This window comes from Symphodus melops (genome assembly GCF_947650265.1).
Source record: "Symphodus melops genome assembly, chromosome: 16".
In the NCBI taxonomy this organism is placed as follows: Eukaryota; Metazoa; Chordata; class Actinopteri; order Labriformes; family Labridae; genus Symphodus; species Symphodus melops.
The window spans coordinates 4,616,004-4,631,517 of NC_136706.1; the positions used below are offsets into that span (position 1 = coordinate 4,616,004).

General features: G+C 39.6%; 2 protein-coding genes across 2 annotated transcripts in view; one reads left to right on the forward strand and one right to left on the reverse strand.

The window, feature by feature from the left end:
- bspry (B-box and SPRY domain containing) overlaps positions 1–15,203 on the reverse strand; it is a 60,223-nt gene extending 45,020 nt beyond the window's left edge. Inside the window, exons 1-6 of the mRNA XM_079364429.1 lie at positions 13,134–15,203; positions 12,480–12,578; positions 10,893–11,123; positions 10,746–10,771; positions 10,510–10,634; positions 8,739–9,888 (exon numbers count right to left, since the gene is read on the reverse strand). Of these exons, the coding sequence (XP_079220555.1) occupies positions 9,356–9,888; positions 10,510–10,634; positions 10,746–10,771; positions 10,893–11,123; positions 12,480–12,578; positions 13,134–13,511 (1,392 nt within the window). The 5' untranslated portion in view covers positions 13,512–15,203 and the 3' untranslated portion in view covers positions 8,739–9,355. The remainder of the gene's footprint in view (positions 1–8,738; positions 9,889–10,509; positions 10,635–10,745; positions 10,772–10,892; positions 11,124–12,479; positions 12,579–13,133) is intronic.
- coq4 (coenzyme Q4 homolog) lies at positions 111–7,300 on the forward strand. The gene is made up of 7 exons (XM_079364131.1): positions 111–194; positions 656–811; positions 3,333–3,429; positions 3,551–3,653; positions 3,773–3,902; positions 5,334–5,427; positions 6,504–7,300. Exons 1-7 carry the CDS (start codon positions 128–130, stop codon positions 6,667–6,669), a joined length of 813 nt encoding a protein of 270 aa, XP_079220257.1. The 5' UTR covers positions 111–127; the 3' UTR covers positions 6,670–7,300.
- Positions 15,204–15,514: the final 311 nt, after the last annotated feature.

Here is a 15,514-nt window from a genome sequence, read left to right on the forward strand (position 1 = left end):
GGCAGTCCGGAATGTTCATATGTAACCGCAAATCCGACCCCGCCCCCCTCAACCTCTCCCCGGTACTGCGCCGGAGTTGATACCGAGCACTGCGGCAACGACACGCGCATGTGCAGTAACGTTTAAAATGTGGGTGAACGTTGGCAGACCTGTCCAGAGGTTGAACCAGCGACATTGGGGTTTGATCTCCAGAGGTATGGGTTTAAATACGGGGGGGTGCACGTCGTTTGAACTCGCGACAAGCAACCCGCTTGTTTTTTTAAATAAATTGGCAAAATGTGGTGAACTATTTTAGGGTTGAAATGTGTGCATGTTGACACCTACTGTACTTGCCAGCAGAGAAGGTATCAACTCCATTCACAGTCCATAGCTTAGTTAGCTTCTATTAGATGTTGCATTCAGAAAAGTAATGGGATTATCCTTTTCAAGGCCATTTGGGAAATAAAATCTTTCCAGGAATGCTTTTCCTCGAGCTAGCCGAGCTGAGTAGCATTACTGTGTGAGTCTCATCCGGGTTTCTCCATCATGTCACAGGTTTTGGCTTTAACATGCGCCACTGTTAATGGATAGTTTTCATGCAAGGGTGATCGTGAATATCATCCTCGTTATTGAATGTTGTGGAAATGACTTACTTTGCTCCACTTTGGCTCTGCAGGGTGTTCACGCCGGCTGCACAATAATAACGACACAGAGTTAACAGATGGCTGCTATGATGGGATGTACCCAGGACATATCCACACCACGCCAATCCAGAAAGCCCTGCTGGCTGTTGGGTCAGGTGTGGCTGCACTCCAAAATCCCTACAGACACGGTAAGACTTAAACGTATGAGCATTATTTGGAACAAAAAAGAAGGCCATCCTATGTTGCATTTTGACAAGACATCATAACACAATACCACGACATGGTTTGCAGCTGGGGAACCTTTGTCTGCATGTCACACTGACTTCTCTGAATTTCTGTTCTGTGTCTCTGCCATCCAAACAAGGTCATAAGTGCACGCCACACTCCTCCAAGATCTACTGTAAAAATAACTTTCTGAGCCAGCTCTCCTCATGGTTGGGAAATAAAAATCCCCTGATGTTCCAGTCGCTGGAAATAACTTAAAATAAATCTAACTTGTTGTTGAAGACAGTCTTTAATAATGTTTGTGCCTGGAAGAAATTACAATCTACCTCTTTGATAATAATTGCTTGTACATCTGTTCTTCTATATCTATTCTTCAAATAAAAAAAGAAACACATTCTCATCGGCGTTTGAGCATATAGCCGATTGATCTTCCTAAAGAAGGCCTACACAATGTGACTGAAGCTAAAACAAGCAAGATGATAAAATCAACCTTGTGATGAGAATCATAAAAATGTGGTCCAGGAAAAAACTTTAAGGTCAACAACACAAAATGTCTTCTTTTTCGAGACCTGGACCGTTGAGTTGGTTTGTAAAGTGATTCTCCACAAATCATTTTCTTACACAGCTCAGAATTTCGAACCTAGGCTCGAAAGTTTGCGGACAAATCCTAAAACCCAAACCCTCCTGAGATGTTAAGAGTACATTAAAGGCCAAGGGGAGAAGGGTGAGATTCAAGAACGGAAGTAAACGCGTTTATAATTACAGTAATAAAGACTCGCTCTTAAATCCTGATTTCAGCTTTTGAATATAAATGGGTTTATGCTTTTCACATTATATCGAACCCTTTTTTTCCCCCAACATCCCTTTTGTCAGTCAAAGTTTATTTGTGTTCATAAATTGAAATTAATTCAGTGTCATCTTTGGGCTGATTCAAGTAAGGTTATGTCTCTTATATGAATAGTGTTCCACCAACAGGTTGAGTTTTTTTGGTAAAGAATTATTATAGGCGATTAATAAACGGGATACTTGTTTGTGCAGCAGTTGTAAGTAAATGTGAGCATTTTTGGGAGTAATTTATGAACTCGTAAAAGAAAAGTGAGATGCTGTCGGGAGATATACATTTTACTTACTTCTTATCAGACACGATACTTTTGTCTTATTTTAAAATGAGTTTGATATTACATCGTTCATACACTCATCAATGTATATTTATTTGTCAATTCATCCATTCATTCCTAAAGAATGATAGATAAAGATGACAGACTTTGAGGTATCATGGGGCATGCTGCTACTTACGAGCGTGATCAATCTTGTCATCCTTATGACACGTACGATTTAACCGGAGTCACCAGTAAGAGATTTGAACTAGAACGTCTTTCTCTCCGTCATACTCAGATGACGTGAACTAGGTCTGTTGTTCACTCTCGGTCAAATGTTACCTACAGGGACTTTACCTGTAGAGGCTTTCAGGAAGAGAAACTCATTCTCAGGCCTTTGTTCTCTCGACATCACCGTTACTAAAAATGTTCTGAGAACAGAAAGAGAAAGATTACAATGCCTAAACGTTTTGTCGAGAAAGAGGGCAAACACCTGTAATGTGATATTCATTTGAGAAGCCACAGGTGTTTTAGGGGATTGTCTTACTGTTCAGCCCTGTTTCAACCGAAGCTCCCCAGAAGTCCCTGAACCTGTTAGTTCCTTGAAGAGAAGTCCCTGAACCTTTTTAGTTCCTTGAAGAGAAGTCCCTGAACCTTTTTAGTTCCTTGAAGAGAAGTCACTGAACCTTTTTAGTTCCTTGTAGAGAAGTCACTGAACTTTTTTAGTTCCTTGAAGAGAAGTCACTGAACCTTTTTAGTTCCTTGTAGAGAAGTCACTGAACTTTTTTAGTTCCTTGAAGAGAAGTCCCTGAACCTGTTAATTTTCTGAAGCTTGGGTGAAAATGGGAAATTAGTCTTTAGTATCAGTTTATCCCCAGAAGTACTGTTTTTTCTTGCACTGGTACTTCCTTTAAAAAACACAATCACTAAACAGACATTACATAATAAAGCCTCACCTGTTAATCATTGTGCATTTTTTTGCAGTTGGCCCTCCCAGGCCACCATATAAACTCCTCACCAGATTTTATAGCAGAGGCTATCTGTTAAAAAAATGTTTTCAGAAATCACCACTACAAAAGATGTTGGCAATGCAAATTGCTTTTGTTATATCTCCTGAATAAAAGAAAAGAAAGTTAAAACTCCCAAAGCCACAAAAGTGACGAGCCAGCAGTTTTTATAGACTCAGGCTGTCGGGTAGGACGAGTAAACTCATATTCATATTTAAAAAAGGGTGGAGTGCCCCTTTAAATCTAGCATCATTGAAGTCCGAAGACAAGCTGAAGATATTTAAAAACTATCAGTGGATAATGAACGTCATGTTTTGGTAATCTTTTGTTAGACTGCAGGTGTTTCTATTAGTTTATCGATGTGATGAAACTCTGTACAGACATGGTCGCCGTGCTCGGGGAGACGACCGGACACCTAGCGTTGATGAAGCTCCGAGACAGGATGAGAAACGATCCTGAAGGATACACTGTCCTAACGTGAGTCATCCCAAAGTTATTCGGTCATTTTTCTTGATTGGGGAGCTTTTTAAGCAACGTTTACTCAACTGTAAAACAAATAGGATTTTGTCTGAATTGTTGTTTTGAATGTTTGTTGCAGAGAAAGGCCGAGGATCAGGCTCTCTACTCTGGATCTAAACTCTATGGCGTCCTTGCCTGACGGCTCTTTCGGAAGAGAGTACCTACGTTTTCTGGAGGACAATGTGAGTCTCTGCTGATGTATTTCCAACTTGTTGTGACCTTTTGTCAGACAGATAAACAAACACATGTCCTTGGAAGTCCCTCCCTTCAAGTTTCTGTTTTCACTTTCCCTCTCTGTCAGCATGTGACCCCTGACTCCAGGGCTGATGTGAAGTTTGTGGACAATGAAGAACTGGCCTACGTCATGCAGAGATACAGAGAGGTCCATGATCTGCTGCATACTTTACTGGGCATGCCCACTAACATGCTGGGTGAGTCAAGTTTCACCCTTTCTGGGAAAGAAAGGCTTCTCAGATTAGATTTAAGTAATCACATGTCCTGAATGAAATCAGTGATATCTAAATGTGTCCCTGGGAGTTTTCCAGTTCATTGAAAACATAACCTTGTTGAGGTCATTTCAAAAATGTCTTCCCCAGATGTCAGCTGGGGAAAAAATCTATATTTGATCCTATTTTCTAAATAGTTTTTCTTTTTCTTTAGCTAGAATTACTTCTCCTCCCTCTTGCCTCTTCTTACATGTCCCATACAAAGGGATCCCAGCCCTGTACCGTATTCGAGCGTAGTGACAGAGGCGAGACAGGATCAGCTGAGCCAGCGTGCGTGCGTGCACATGTGACTGTGTGTCTATGTGGAGCTCCCCCTGTGACGTGCCCAGTCGCATATGAATTCACAGACTGGGACACGAACATGCTGCTGTGGCAGAGAAAAAAAGCAGTCTGAAAAGAGCTGATAGCTGTTGTGTTTGTCTCTTAGTTTTCTTGTTGTTTAGATTTTCGTGTCTTTCATTTCACAGTTTTGTCTTGTTTTTTTTTTATTATTTTCTTTATTCATGTTAGAGAAACTAAAACACGACCAACAGGATTCCCCATGCACAGACAACCCAGGTGATGCTCTGTAGCAGGAATATTCAATTAGAAGAATAAATAATCCGCTGCACACTGAAAATTAATTTTTTAGTGCGCCATGTGTTATTTATTCATTTTCTAAAGTAAACATAAACGTTAGTGATGAGTGTTCTGGTAGCCTGTGTAAAGCTAACATGCTCACTGGCAGGTTTTCGACAACAAACTCTTTGTTTTTTCTTTTTGTCCCCTCGAGATTGAGGAAGCTGCAATTCAAGCTGTTTCAATTTCTCATAGGAATAATAATCAAAGCACATTCTGTTCTGTTTCATGTGCAGAAGTTTCAACGTTACGTCTTTCTAAATCAGTCAAAATCCTGTTTGTTGCCCAATGATTATGTTTGACATTACTACCTGTAAGATCCATTTGTTATCAATGTAAGGAGGGAGACTGAGAGCTTTTTATTATAACAAAACCTGCTGAATCCATGAAGTCAAACTGTTACTTACTTATTTCAATAACGTTTTAAAATGACAGATTTGTTTAATACAAATCAACTGGAGCAGTATAAATGTAACACATGAAAGATGTTACTTTACCTACAGCAGGAAGGCGATGCCACTCACTGAGGGCGAAGCAAACAGAGAGCTATAATTATCTCGACGTATAATATTATGAATTTACTGAGTCGTTAAGACACGTGAGACCCGAGTCTCAAGAGTTTTCCCAAGTTTTTTATCCCACAGTTTTCACTTCTCTTGACTTCTTAAAACTGTCAAAACATAGACAATCACTTTGTAATATCTCTGTCTGTTTTCCGTCCTTCCTTTGTGTTTCCAGGTGAAGTGGCAGTGAAGTGGTTCGAAGCTGCCCAGACTGGACTCCCCATGTGCGCTCTTGGAGCCGTGTTAGGGCCCCTTCGGCTCAATGCAAGGTACAACATTTAAGATCCAGCTGAGTACTAGACAGAGCAGTGGGACGAGCAGGAGGCTCTGCAGGTGGAGTTTCTTAAGGTGTTTTCACACATGCATCAAACTCCTGGAAATATCCTGACATTTTTGGTGCGCTGCATGTGTGAACACGAACCGCCCACATTGTCCTGCCTGACTTGACACAGACTTTATCTGGGGCAAGTTGGGGTTTTTCTGTTTTTACACGTTATTTCTTACTAATGAATCAACATCCTGCGGCAGTACATCTTACTGTCCTCCTCTTGCATGTCTTGTCAGAGGAACACAGTGATCCTGGTCACTTTGTCCTTACTAAGGGCTTACTGCCCTCATTGTTAGTTCCCTAAAAATAATCCTTAATAAAACATAACAAATGCAGGCACTTTCTTTGAATTCACAAACTTTTATGTTACAAGTAGCATGAACTTTCCTAGACTAAAAGTGATTAGTCGCCTAAACTGCGTTTCCCTTGAGCTGATGTTCTGTCTAAAGCAGCTCAAGGTGATCTTCATCAGGTGAAGGTCTAGACACATTGCTCTTCTCCTGTCTTCTGAACTGGATGTTTGAAGGTTTTTTCTATTTGGGTAAAACATTTATTATGAAAGCCGCCAAGGATATCTCCATGTTCTGATTGATTGCTCAGCTAATCATTGCAGCTGTTTTAAGCCTGTTTTATGTCCTCAATTTTGACTTTTAGACAAACCCATATTGGGTTCATTATTTGTGTATATCATTTTAATTCTCTACGTATGTCTATCTTCTCTGTTACAACAGATTTTTTTCAATACAAACTAAAACACCTGAACCCCATTGTGAAAGCTATGTAGGAGTCTTTTTAAATCAATCCTCCTGTAACCTGTTGCGGTGGTTCTGATAAACCAAGGCTTGTAAACGGTTTCCTCACCTGTTAATCATTCATCCTTCCTCATTTGTAACCATAGAACTTCCCTGTAGTATATCATTGAAGAACTGGACTGTGACCTTTTTACATGGAATTAAACAATCAGTTCATTGTTTTGTTATCTTTATATCGTTCTTCCTTCTTTGTCCTTCCTTACAGCCGTTTACAGTCTCTGTTCAGCTCTCTGGGTCCCTGGGCTTTGCAGAACGGCCGGCGGTCCCGCTGCATCCTCAGCATCTTCTATGAGCGACGCTGGGATCAGAGTATCGAGGACCTCCGACAAGAGCTCAACATAGAGCCGCCTCCTGTCATACTCAGACAATGACATTGATGAATCAATCTTTAAAAAACTTGAATGGAAGAAAAAAAAAAAAAAAACAGAAATACTTGACTTGTTTGGTTGGGTTTTTTTGAATGAGGATGTTGGGGAGTTTCACACTTGGCAAACTTTGGCTTGTCCATTCTTACAATCATGTCTTTATTCATACTGTAACAAGGCAACGTTTTCTTTTCCCTGAAGATTGTTAATGTGACAGAAATGTAGTTTAATACAGCAAACACAAAATAACTTCAAAAATATAATTTCTGATGTTAAATTCTATTTGATATATTTCTATTATGTGTTGTGCTTTGGGAAATCTTGATTTGAGAATCTTGTTTCTCATGTTGATCTTTTTTAAAAGGTTTTTGCAAGAAATGGCATGTCATGAAATATTTGCCAAAGTGACATTTATCATAAGGAAAGATTTTTGATGATTTTCCTCTGAAACAGAGACTGAAACAAATACTATCAGGTGCACCTGCTGTTGTACCGACATTTATAGGCGTGTGAGAGTTTGGAGGTATTTTCCTTTCATGCCACAGTTCAACCCAGATAAAAATATTAAACTGAGATCTGAAGTTAATTGACGAAAGTGTGACAAAAAAAACAATGATAATAATAAACCGTGGCATTTGTAGAAGAGTCTGTTAATTTAGTAAAAACTGAAACTGTTTAAAGCACCAGACTTTAAAAAAAAAGCACATGCTGCTGAATAATTAAATTAATATTGAAAATGTTTTCAATTAAATAGAGGTATGTGCATTTATCTATTTTAAAAGTTTTCATTTGTGATTGTTGGTTTTTTGCAGCATTTTCCACCTTTTCCTGAAGTCTTCAAATGAAAACTTGAAACTGATCTAAGAATAGAATAATCTCCATCAATAATCCTTCGTCATATCTCTTAATCCAAAATGAAATAAGTAGATAGTCGATAGTTGGAGACAAGATGCTTAAACTAAGTTTCACCTCAACCAGTGAAATCAATACATTGAAAAAACTCCTGTGAGGATCTCTGACTTTTGTTGGCGCCCCCTGGTGATAATTTAAAGAGATTGTCCTGTAAATACCTACCTTTTCCTAGTTTTAAAGATATCATTAGCTGTGGAGAATTTAAAGAAGGGACTTTTTTGAAATATTGTCCCTCAAGGATTATATACACATTCTTGCAACATTTCAATGGTAAAAAGTTTTTTTAGGGTGCAATTTCTTAAAATGAGACCGACATAAGAAATGTAGGCATTATTGTTTATTCGTGAAACAAGTAGCATGTATTTGCCTTGTCTAAATATGTTTTATTTATTTAACTTTTATTAAACCAGGTTGGCCCCTTGAGATTAAAAACCTCTTTTTCAAGAGAGACCTGGTCGAGACGGGCAGGAGCAAAAACACAAAGTTAAGGACGGATATACAAAGACAGAAAAAGTAAAATTTACAAAAAAACATTTGGGATTAAAATAAAACCATCTATGAGTCAAATCTAGGAGTCAAGTGTTTGAAACAGTCGAGGTATAAACATTGACATCCTATAGAATCTGTTTCAATGTCTCATTTTATATTTAATCACATTCAAGGACACCAGCTCCTTGAGTTTTTGGTCATTCTGCAACAGATTCCAGGCTGAGGATGCAGAATACACAAAGGCCCTTTTCCCAATTTCTGTTCAAGCGTTTGGGACAGAGAGCATAAAGCCTTTCTGAGAACGTATCGAATACTGTAGTACAGAAGTAGTCAGCACCTGTAGCTGTCCGTGGTCCTGGAGTAATATTTTTTCCCTTTAATGATCTGGCATGATTCATCAGGACCACATGTTGATGACTCACAACTGTCTGTTGTCAAACCTGGACTTGACTGTACTGCCCTCTAGTGATCACAACAAGCTAAACATTCAATACTAAATGCACTATAAACTGCAGAAACTCGTAAGGGAGATTATTGTAACATTTCTATTACTAATAGTCATAATCACAGAGTTATTCTAAATTCAAACAAGAAATGAAACTTTTTGTGGTTTGAAGAAGAACAAACTCATGACACTGAAGCCCGAAGAAATCACAGAGACAAATGCACAAAACAGTTTTTATGATTTCATTGAAATGTATTCTGCAGTGATTTAAAAAAACAACCACATTTATTTACCATATTACACACATGCAGAGTCATCTCTAAATATTTTCTAGTGGTATCCTAGTGTAATTCTGGCCAAACTAGTGAAATAAATATTCATTTGAAGAGTCTCGGGACTCACAGCAACTGATCATTTTATATGGAAAAATCTTTAAAAAAATCACAATCATTGCCAGTCAGAAAAATACTGTTTTAGCGCTACTGTATTATATAATCAACACATAAGATGTCTAAATTCTTACAAGACTCATTTAATCATCAGCTGCTACTCAAGAATACAGAAAGAATCATCCTAAATTCACTCCTGGGTCGACGTTGCTTTGTCGAGCATTCAGAGGCAAGGACCTCGCTGGCACTCATATTGGCACTCTTTGATGATCATCGACCTCACTCTACTTCCTCTCTCTCTTCTACTGCCAGTCCAATAGAAAAGGCAAAGAATATAAAAGAAAACATTATTTCTCCTTTTGTGATTGCACTAACAGCAGATCTTCAGCTTCTTAGAAAGTCATCCTCCTCTTCACATGTTTAAGGACATAAAGTTTTAGGTGTTGTGAGCGCTCTGTCAGTGCAGAATGGTGATACTGCGGTCAGTCACAGCACACGCCAGTAGCAGTGGGCCATCAAAAGGATGCGTTAAAGTGTGCAGAATAGCACAGGAGTCTGGCTCATAAAACAACAGAGTCTGAGTAGGCCAGTCCAGCAGCAGGCCGATCCTCTGGGGTCTACTCACCACCTGAAGAGGCACCTTCTTCCCCGCATGGCAGAAGGAGTAGTCCCCATCATAGCGAGACAGCACCCACGACTTACTGTTGTGACCCAGCCGCGCCTCATTCCCAGAGCCTTTGCGCTCCAAAGAGGAATAGCAGACCCCGACTTTGAAGGCACCACTCTGGCCGACATCCACCACCCAGCTGTGGGTGCCGGAGGACAATGACAGAGAGCCCAGGGCGTTGGGCCAACTGTCAAATCGTGCAGGGTCATAGGGAAGCGACCGGCGAGATTTTTTGTGGAAGGTCAAAGTGCAGAAGTCGTCAGATAGTGACAGGAGGGGGCTCACGGTGCGCTCATCAAACCTTAAATTGGATGATCCATAAGCTGTGAGAAGATGAAAACATGGATTGAACGTCACAAACTGCTGCAACATGGGTCAATATTTAGTTGGTCACTTCCTGACACGGCGCTGTACACAACAGTATCATTAGAGACCCTGTAAGGGTCAGGTAGGTCCTGTTATTGCTATTAACATGCTTTAATAGTTAAACGTGATTATATGTTATTATATATATATATATGTATATTTATGTATATGTTATACAATCCAATATATAGTTATCAATGTGTTAGAGTAATTTGTAAGAGACAAAATCTAAGTCTCATGTAAGTCTGACAAAAGGTTTTCACTGTGAATTTAAATGCACCACAGTGGTCGTCTCTCTCCTTCTCGTGCAGCAGCTTTAGGTTACAATATGACTGAAGCTCTGAAGTTGTTGTTTTTTTAAGCTTTGGCTCTTTTCAAAACCTTCAATCCTTCCAAAAACGGAAATTTGATCATTTCAAGTATCGTACATGGTGATGACCTTACTCCAGACTCCCTTTCTCGATAAAAAAAAAAAACAAGTACAGATTTTTCTAAGTTACGGGTCAATTATTGTCACTTTATGTCATATTTGCTTAACCTTGAAGTCAAAATCTACAGTTAAATAAAAATGTACAAACCGTTCGGCCCCAGCAGCACCGCAGCGGCCCACAGCCCTCTGAGCAGCTTGCTGTCGCTGCAGGCTGGATTCAGGTTGAGCTGAGCTGTGTCACAGGGATCTCCAACACCCTCCGCCTCCTCCATCCTGACAAACAAACACAGACAGCAAGAAAAAGAGACACGTTGTCATTCAAGTATGTTCTGAGTGACAATAAATGATAGAATCCTGAGCGTGTAAATATTATGAGAAAATTACCTTTCAGCTAACTTCTGGACACTCGTCTGAAAAACAAGACAGGAAAGAGGTGGTTTAGTAATTTCAGACCATTATCAGGATATTGTTATTAAAGCACAAGTTCCTCCATTATTTCTCCTTCCTGACAATCATTTCTCAATCTCTCACCGCCAGTTGTGCGTCTGGAGTGTGTGTCAGCGTGTGCACCAGGCCTGAGCGTGTTTGCGACAGACTGGACAGAGCCTGGCTCCAGTGAGCTCTCTGGGTGAGGAGACACTGCTCCACACGCTCCTCCTCTCTCTGCACCTCCTCCAGCAGACGCTGCTCCTCCTCCTCCAACGCTTCACGTGCTGCACTGACCTGAGCCAGGACCTGCTCTCTTGTTCGCACTGCTGCTGCCTACACAGACAGACAGACAGACAGACAGACACACAGACAGACAGACACACAGACAGACAGACACACAGACAGACAGACAGACAGACAGACAGACAGACAGACAGACAGACAGACAGACAGACAGACAGACAAGGAGAAAGGAGGAAATTGTGTCAGAATTTTGTGTGTGTATGTGTGTGTGTATGTGTGTGTGTGTGTGTATGTGTGTGTGTATGTGTGTGTGTGTGTGTGTGTGTGGGGGGGGGGGGGGGTTAATGCATGTTATTGCATCATAGTATCACCCCGACTCTCAGTTCAGCTGCTACATTTGACTTTATATATCCCATCCACCAGCGTAATACTTCAGAGTTACAAAAAATTCTAAAAGGCTATTTCTCCTGACAAATCTATTACCAAACATGCTACAATCAAAACAAAAGATGTTTTTAAATGTCATAAAACAAAAAACTCTAATCCGACATCTTCAAATTAGTACAAGTCGACATAGTGTGTTTACCATAAGACCATGAACAAAGGACAAATGAGAACTTTGTAGGTAAACCCATTTATATCTCAAAGTGTGGGCAATATGTAAATCCATGAGCAGGACTACTTTATGTGAATAGTGAATTTATTAGAAGTTTTAGACCAAAGCATTTCATTAACTAAATTACTTTCCATGTCTCTTATTGAGTTATTATGTCTAACATAAAAACATGTTTTTACTGAGCCTTTACTAAAAGGCAATAATGAAAATAACTCATTTATCTGATGTCAAAACTAGTAAATACTTAGATAGTGTTTAACGTCTTTCCCGGCTTAAATAGACCAGGATACTCCGACCTAATGATGTTTGGTTTTTTGCTTTTTTAAAGGTTGCTCACATGATGGATTTTTTCTCCGACATTACAAGCCAAGCATGGTAATACTTTAGTATTTTGAGCAGATGAATTCAGATTCATCTGACGAAGAAGTGCTGAAATGAGTTAGGGTTAGGGTTAGAAGTTCATATTCATTATTAATCATTTACTGGTTCCAGTTCCTGAAATATGCAGGCTTTCAGCTTTTTTCTTAGTAATCCAGCATAGTAACATGTAAATGTGAATCTGTTATTAATTTTCGGTAGGTAAGGGTGTTTTTTTTCTTCAAGATAATAATGCAAAGAGAACTATTATTGCAGCAGGGAGTCATTAAAGATACATACATAAATACAAGATGTATGTGAAGGTAGTTGCATTTGACTCAAGGAGAGCCAACATTATGACAAAACTTTGCACTTGTGAAACACTGAATACAGTCTGTATTAGAGAGGGCAGTGTGTCTGTGTGAGATAATTACTGTGTGGTCGAGTGGGTGGGGATCAGCAGCATTTCTCACCTGAAGCTTTTGCTCTTTAGCTGTCAGTGTCTGGTCGATAAACTTCTCAATTCTCTGAGCCTGCAGCTGTATTTTCTCACACACATCAACCAGTTGGTTCTGGAGAACAAACACACACAGAAAAACACACTGTGGTTTTTAAATAAGCTCATCACAACGCCTGAACATCATCAGCTGAAGACCCAACTAGAAATTCCTGTCTTTTCGAATACCAGGCAGACGCATTAGAGAGGAGTAACTGTGACACACCCACACCCAGGAAAAAGTGACTAAGCACATATATTACATAGCCTACAGTTTCCAATGTGTGAAAACAGTTTTCAGTTTCTTATAGTCAGTCAGTCAGCAGCTTCACACCATGTGTCACTCTCAGTCAGAAGTGACCTATCAAAATAGGAATTGTCTTCCAGTAAATCGAAAAAGATAGTAGATTTTTTAAATTATGTGCGTGTAAATTAATAACAATTAACCCATGATAAAAATGGTGCAGATTAAAAAGTGAGACGGCCGGAAATATCAAGTGAAAGTAAACTTCCTGAGTTTTTTTTTTTAACCCTAAACGACACATTTCAAGACACAGCTGAGTAAAAACATTAAAAAAAAAGTTAACAGCTGCTGCACGTGAACACATCACCTGTGTACTCAGTCACTCACCCTGACTGCTGTTACTCTGGTAACCAAAGGGGTCACCGTGTGTCCATGGCAGGGGGCCACGGTGGCGCAATGGGAGCAAATAAGCTTTTGCTCGGTGCCACAGAACCAGTCCAGCTCGGACTCATGCTCCACACACAGCTCACCCGAGAAGATCCCGGACTCGGTGTCAGTGGGGGTGGTCGCATGCGCCTCGACGTCGCCGCCGCCACAGGAACCATTTCCCCCCGCCTGCTGCTGCTCCTTCATCCCCTCGCTCAAAACGGAGAAAATAGGCTGTTCAAAATCCATGTCCTCGATTTTCACGCCGTTAAAATTCTCCTTTTTGTCGACGGGTGATGTCGGGCATGTTAGCTCGCACGTTGTGAGCTCCTCGGTCATGGCACAATAAGTCAACAGGTGCACCGGCAGATCTGGAGTCGCACCTTCACAGCGCAGTAATACAGGTGTAACAGGTGAAACGCGGAAGTAACACGGACATCAGAGGTCAGAGCTGACAGAGGGAGAAAAAAAAGGTATCTGTTGTGCTGATTTTCACTTGTTTGATTTGGGCGTTAGCATATAACCGCCTTTAAACTTTGACATGAGTTTGTAATCAATCACAGACGTGTATACTGGTGTTTCAGTGTCAATTTAACAGGTTGCATTCAACTTGTCATCTTTTATCCCCTTCACCTTTCACTTCTGTTTCCAATAATAGTTTTTGGTTGTTGCTGTGGCTTCATTTCACTTAAACTAAAGTAATAAACATGTTTCTTCCATTTTAATGATACTTATAATTATTATAGTAATTGTGTGCTTTGTAATACTTAACACCAGACCAAAATTCCCAATTATTAAAAAAAAACTTCTTGATATTATTGTTTTTTAAATAGTTGTATGTTGTTTGTTCACCTAACCTAATTTTAATCACCTTTCCTTTTACTGTATGGTATACATGTACATTTCTTATGAAAGTATTACTTAAGTTTACTTGATACTCTTATTGGTTTGATTGGTGTAGACACAATTTCATCATGTCAGTGTGCAGGGATCAGATGTGCAGTCACACCTCTGTTTGTAATATTGAGAACACACCCAATGTCTGGAATAAAGCTTTTTAATTACAGATAACCACCTTCAACCATCAGATTCCAAAATTAAACTTCAGCATCCTGAAGGGTATAGCTGCAGGGGTCAAGCTGTAATACGAGTTTCTACCTTATTTACATCCTCTTCTATAATTTTAGGAGCTTTTTTCCATACGTTTTTGGTAAAGCCAAAGGAATCTCTGGGAAACAACAGAACACATCTAAATGCAATTTAAATCAGCACAAGACAACGTCAACTCCCACTCCTGCCTGCTCCATGTGTCAGTGTGTAACTGGATAGGAGGGATTGACAGAAGAGAGTCATGCCTTCCAGCTAACACAAGGTGGGTTTCCACATTTCACTTTGAAAAGATACTAGCTGAGAACAAGGCTGCATGTGTTTCAAGCACAAGAAGCTGCTTTATGATGGCTGGGGCTGGCAGACACAAAAGATTCAGGTGTTTACATTGTACTCATATGCACTAAGATTGTTGTGAAAGGAAAGACTGGATTCTGTGAAAAATGGGAAACAACATTTCCCCCCTTAAAAAAATACATCACTTTACTCTTTTTCATCCTCCTTTGCATTGATAGTTTGTTTTGTTATATTGATTGTTGCTTGTTTTTAAGTCAAAGCTTCTTTGACTAAAAGCGCTATGTATTATTACAAACCTTGATTTTTTACAAGTGCTATTTTTGTTTCTCATCATGCTGAAAACAATATCTCATCACAAATCAAAATGATCTTTGGAGGATGTTTTGCCTGACAGAAACATCCAATTAAGATATATTTTTTTAAATCCTTATTGCTCTATAGTTCTCACAAAATTCATAAACTGAAGGGCAATCTTATAGCAGATGCAAAGATTTTGTAATATGGGTCGTGCTCTCCAGAGGGAGCTCACTCACTTTACAAACTGAACTTGAAGTCATGCCAGCTGTGATGGAATGAAGACAGACAGGAAAAACATCTTTAGAAATAACAACAGCTCCAAGTTTGACCAGGGTGATTATTTCCTTTGTACATTCCTATTAAATTCACACCTTACAAATGTGGCATGGTGTGTTTTGTCCTTCTTGTGGCGTATTTTCTCTTCAATATGACAGTATGTGTTTATTTTAACAACTTCAAGGCTCTCCCAGTTGATACTTCCTATACCAAAATGAGTTTTAACTATAGGATGTAAAACATGGACATATAGTCTCAGGGACGTCATCCGTTGGTTTTTGACTTTTGAAGCGCATCAATGGCGGTCAATGGAAGTGCTGTTTCGAACTAACATCCGGTCAACTCTTATCCTTCGTAAAATCGAA

Excerpts from the sequence above, each read along its gene's own strand:
- coq4 (XM_079364131.1), top strand. The coding sequence starts at position 128 with ATGTGGGTGAACGTTGGCAGACCTGTCCAGAGGTTGAACCAGCGACAT. Across the intron at positions 812-3,332 it reads CCAAAATCCCTACAGACACG|ACATGGTCGCCGTGCTCGGG; the intron begins GTAAGACTTAAA and ends AACTCTGTACAG. Across the intron at positions 3,903-5,333 it reads CATGCCCACTAACATGCTGG|GTGAAGTGGCAGTGAAGTGG; the intron begins GTGAGTCAAGTT and ends TTGTGTTTCCAG.